At 59.2% G+C, this 4,824-nt stretch overlaps 1 protein-coding gene and 1 pseudogene across 1 annotated transcript in view; one reads left to right on the forward strand and one right to left on the reverse strand.

Moving 5' to 3' along the window:
• Positions 1–248: 248 nt before the first annotated feature.
• LOC104851774 lies at positions 249–1,047 on the reverse strand (annotated as a pseudogene).
• A 331-nt stretch (positions 1,048–1,378) lies between these two features.
• LOC104851775 (ATP-dependent RNA helicase DHX8-like) overlaps positions 1,379–4,824 on the forward strand; it is a gene marked incomplete at its 3' end in the record, with an annotated part of 4,560 nt that continues 1,114 nt past the window's right edge. The window contains 4 exon segments of the mRNA XM_010609105.1: positions 1,379–1,631; positions 1,760–1,942; positions 1,945–3,913; positions 4,121–4,812. Of these exon segments, the coding sequence (XP_010607407.1) occupies positions 1,379–1,631; positions 1,760–1,942; positions 1,945–3,913; positions 4,121–4,812 (3,097 nt within the window).

Below are 4,824 nucleotides of genomic sequence, written 5' to 3' on the forward strand. Positions count from 1 at the left end.
TAAAGCTGAAGTCACTATGAATAAGTGGTTTAAAGAATTGTTACAGAATGATAGCCAGTTAAGTCCAATTTGCTCAGTGTGCAAACCAAGAGCCAACCTCACACCAAGAGCATGTTTAAAATACCATATACAACCCAGGGTGTGTCCCTACTCCCACCCAGGTCTGCATCTTCTGGGGAAGACAGAGCAGCTCTGACTGCATCAGCACTGTTAAGTGCTATTCTGACTAAGGCAGGAGGAAGTAAAACTTAGAACTCTTCATTTGTGGGAACCTCAGTGCAGAGCCAATCCATAGAGAATCTTGGCTCTTTGGGGGAGGTTCTGCAGGTCAGAGCCCCAAGCTGATTAAACCACCCCCAGCCAGTATGTGCTTTTAAATGGGTGACAGCAATGCAGAACTGTCAACCAGATTGTTTGCATTCTAGGCTCTGTGCATTGGCTAGCTGGTTGGTTTTTCATTGGCATGGCCATCAGCTGAATGTTGGCACTGCTGAATAGCTTGAATCAGTTGGAGAGAGAAAACAAGCATGGCCATCTGGCCCATTGTTATGTTCAACCTGTAGGCAAGCCAATCAGGGCTTAAAGAAAAATGTGCCTTCATAGCCCAGCCTGCAGAGGAGCAGCTGATAGGTGTTGAAATAGTGCTTCCCCCACACACCAAGGCACAGTTATGTTGGCTGTCCGGCCAGGGTTTACTTCTAGGATGAGGCATTTCCTCTCTTTGCACTTGGTACGCTTCAATGGGGGCACTATAGAAAGTTGTCTTTGCCTTTCTGAGTTTGTGTGAGGATGTTCCATTTGCATGAGCCAAATGGGTGACTGGCTTCTGAGGCAATTGGTGCTCAGAGGTACCAAGTCTCTCTAGAACTGGGGAGACCGACTATGTAGAAAATCCCCCAAGTTCCTCTTTAGTATCAAAGGGCTTCAAGATGTTCCAAGTTGGGTGACACCAAATACTCTGGGTGCAGAGAGGTGGTGCTGCTGTTCAGTGTTCTGGCGAGAACACCAGAGTCTGCTCCTTTGGTTCCCTGTGACATACACTGTCATCAAGCACTCCTTTCCAGTGCTGGGAGTGGGGAGCAGGGCCTAGCAGAGTCTCAGGGGCTTTGTTCTAAAACTTTTTAAACCAAGTTACTTTCCCTTCCATTTAAGAAAAAAGTGAGGCAAAAATTAGGAACAAGTAGGAACATAATGGAAGCAGAATGTTGAGAACCAGATAGAAGGGGCCATCTACATGGAACTAAGTCTTTAAAATTTTGCCTGGAATTGACCACAAAACAGGGATACCCAGAAGTGGTGTGAAACAACGTAAAAAAGTTTTCACAAAAGCTTTATATAACCTAGAAGTCACTATAAAGTGCACTAAGAAATCTGGACCATGCTGGAGGAGGATGACGTGGAGGTCGCCGTGCATGTCCTGAGAGAGCTGCAGGCCCTGATGCCCAGCGCCACAGAGGGCCAGGGCCAGGACTGGGACCCAGACCGGGACCCGGGTTGGGACACAAACAGAGACAGAGACAGAGACAGAGACAGAGAACGCAGGCGCAGCCAGCAGTCCTGCTCTTGGCGGTCCCGTTCCCGGACCCCGGAGAGGAAGAAAGAGAGGTCCCGACACCGTCCCGGGAGCAGGAGCCAGAGCGCCCCCAAGGGCCCAAAGGACCCCTGGGACCAGGTTGAGGAGGGGAGCCTGGCCAGGTGGCGGGACAAGCGCATGGACCGCCCATCAGCTGAGGAGCCAGCATTGACCACATATACGCAGGAAAGGTCAGGTCCCGTTCCCGGACCCCGGAGAGGAAGAAAGAGAGGTCCCGACACCGTCCCGGGAGCAGGAGCCAGAGCGCCCCCAAGGGCCCAAAGGACCCCTGGGACCAGGTTGAGGAGGGGAGCCTGGCCAGGTGGCGGGACAAGCGCGTGGACCGCCCATCAGCTGAGGAGCCAGCATTGACCACATATACGCAGGAAAGGTCACCAACATCCTGCAGTTCGGGTGCGCTGTGCACCTGGAGGGGCTCAAGAAGCGGTGGGAAGGCCTGGTGCACATCTCCGAGCTGCGGCGCGAGGCCCGCGTGGCCAACGTGGCGGACGTGGTGAGCAAAGGCCAGCGGGTCAAGGCCAAAGTGCTGTCCTTCACTGGGACCAGGACCAGCCTGAGCATGAATGATGTGGACCAGGAGAGCGGAGAGGATCTGAACAAAAGTGGGTGGTGCCGGGAGAGGCAGAGGCAGCGGCGGCAGCAGCAGGAGCCATGGTGGCAGCAGCGGTTGTACAACCTGGTCAGGGAGACCGGGGAGGAGACCTCCACGCAGAACCCAGACAGACCCAGCCACCTGCTGCTCGTCACCCCGAAGGTGGAGGACGACTGGCTGGAGAGCAAGGGCCTCCTTACAGCCATCTCGGATCTCGAGAAGTGGGAAATCAAACAGATGACTGTGGCCGACGTCCTCTCCAAAGAGGAGTTTCCAGACTTTGACGCGGAGACAGGCATCCTCCCGCAGCTGGGCGGTGAGCAAGATGAGGACCTGGAGATCCAGCTGGTGGACGAGGAGCCCCCGTTCCTGCAGGGCCGCACGAAGCGCAGCAGCGGGGACAGGAGCCCCGCCGTCAAGGTGGTGAAGAACCCGGAAGGCTTGTTGTGGTGGGCTGCCATGATGCAGAGCGCACTGGCTAAGGAGCGGCGGGAGCTGAAGCAGGCGCAGCTGCGGGAGGCCGACATGGACTCCATCCCCACGGGCCTCCACAAGCACTGGGTCGACCCCCTGCCTGACGCCCAGGGCAGGCAGATCGCTGCCAAGCTGGGGGCGATCGGGGTGACTCCCAGCCGCATCCCCGAGTGGAAGAGGCACGCGTTCGGGGGCCACCAGGCGTCCTTCGGCAAGAAGACACAGCTGTCCATCCTGGAGCAGCGGGAGGGCCTGCCCATCTACAGGCTGAAGGGGCAGCTGCTGCAGGCCGTCCACGACACCCAGGTCCTCCTCGTCATCGGGGAGACCGGGTCCGGGAAGACCACGCAGATCACCCAGTACCTGGCCGAGGCCGGCTACGCGAGCCGCGGCAAGATCGGCTGCACCCAGCCCAGGCGCGTGGCCGCCATGTCCGTGGCCAAGAGGGTGGCGGAGGAGTTCGGCTGCCGCTTGGGTCAAGAGGTGGGCTACACCGTCCGCTTCGAGGACTGCAGCGGCCCGCAGACCTGCATCAAGTACATGACGGACGGCATGCTGCTGCGCGAGTGCCTGGCGGACCCCGACCTGACGCAGTACGCCGCCATCATGCTGGACGAGGCCCACGAGAGGACCATCCACACCGACGTGCTGTTCGGGCTGCTGAAGGAGACCTTGCAGAAGCGGCGGGACATGAAGCTGATCGTCACCTCGGCCACACTGGATGCGCTGAAATTCTCCCAGTACTTCTGCGAGGCCCCCATGTTCACCGTGCCGGGCCGCGTGTACCCCGTGGAGATCCTGTACGCCAAGGAGCCCGAGACCGACTACCTGGATGCCAGCCTGATCACCGCCATGCAGATCCACCTCACCGAGCCGCCGGGTGACATCCTGGTCTTCCTGACCAGGCAGGAGGAGATCGACATGGCCTGCGAGATCCTGTACGAGAGCATGAAGTCCCTGGGCCCCGACGTCCCCGAGCTGATCATCCTGCTCGTGTACTCTGCCCTGCCCAGCGCCATGCAGACCCGGATCTTCAACCCGGCCCCGCCAGGCAGCAGGAATGTCGTGATGGCCACCAAAATCACAGAGACCTCGCTGACCATCGACGGCATCTACTACGTGGTGGACCCGGGGTTTGTGAAGCAGAGGGTCTATGACTCCAAGACGGGCGTGGACCAGCTGGTGGTGACGCCCATCTCGCAGGCCCAGGTGAAGCAGCGCGCTGGCAGGGCTGGCTGCATGGGCCCCGGGAGGTGCTACCGGCTGTACACGGAGCGCTCATACCGCGACAAGATGCTCTCCAACAATGTGCCCGAGATCCAGAGGACTGAGCTGGCCAGCACCGTGATGTCCCTCAGGGCCATGGGCGTCAACGACCTGCTGTCCTTCGACTTCATGGACGCCCCCCCGGTACCCAGGTGAAAGCGCGCTGGCAGGGCTGGCTGCATGGGCCCCGGGAGGTGCTACCGGCTGTACACGGAGCGCTCATACCGCGACAAGATGCTCTCCAACAATGTGCCCGAGATCCAGAGGACTGAGCTGGCCAGCACCGTGATGTCCCTCAGGGCCATGGGCGTCAACGACCTGCTGTCCTTCGACTTCATGGACGCCCCCCCGGTGGAGACCCTGCTCGCCGCCATGGACCAGCTCTACGCGCTGGGGGCCCTGGACGACCAGGGACGGCTCACCCGCCTGGGCCGCAGCATGGCGCAGTTCCTGCTGGAACCCATGCTGTGCAAGATGCTCATCATGTTGGTGCACCTGGGCTGCAGCAAGGAGATGCTGACCATCGTGTCCATGCTGTCCGTGCAGAGCGTCTTCTACAGGCCCAATGACAAACAAGCCCTCACCAACCAGAAGAAGGCCAAGTTCCACCAGGCCCAGGGCGACCACCTCATGCTGCTGGCGGTGTACAACTCCTGGGAGAACAACGGGTTCTCCCAGGCCTGGTGCTATGACAACTTCCTCCAAGCCCGCTCCCTGTGCCGTGCACAGGACGTCCGCAAGCAGATGCTGGGCATCATGGACAGGCACAAGCTGGATGTGGTGTCCTGCTGCAAGGCCACGGTGCATGTGCAGAAGGGCATCTGCAGTGGCTTCTTCTGCAACGTGGCCAAAAAGGACCCGCAGGAGGGCTACCGCATGCTCCTCGGCCAGCGGGGGG

This window comes from Fukomys damarensis, unplaced genomic scaffold, assembly GCF_012274545.1.
Source record: "Fukomys damarensis isolate Sample0158 unplaced genomic scaffold, DMR_v1.0_HiC HiC_scaffold_26952, whole genome shotgun sequence".
Classification (NCBI taxonomy): domain Eukaryota; kingdom Metazoa; phylum Chordata; class Mammalia; order Rodentia; family Bathyergidae; genus Fukomys; species Fukomys damarensis.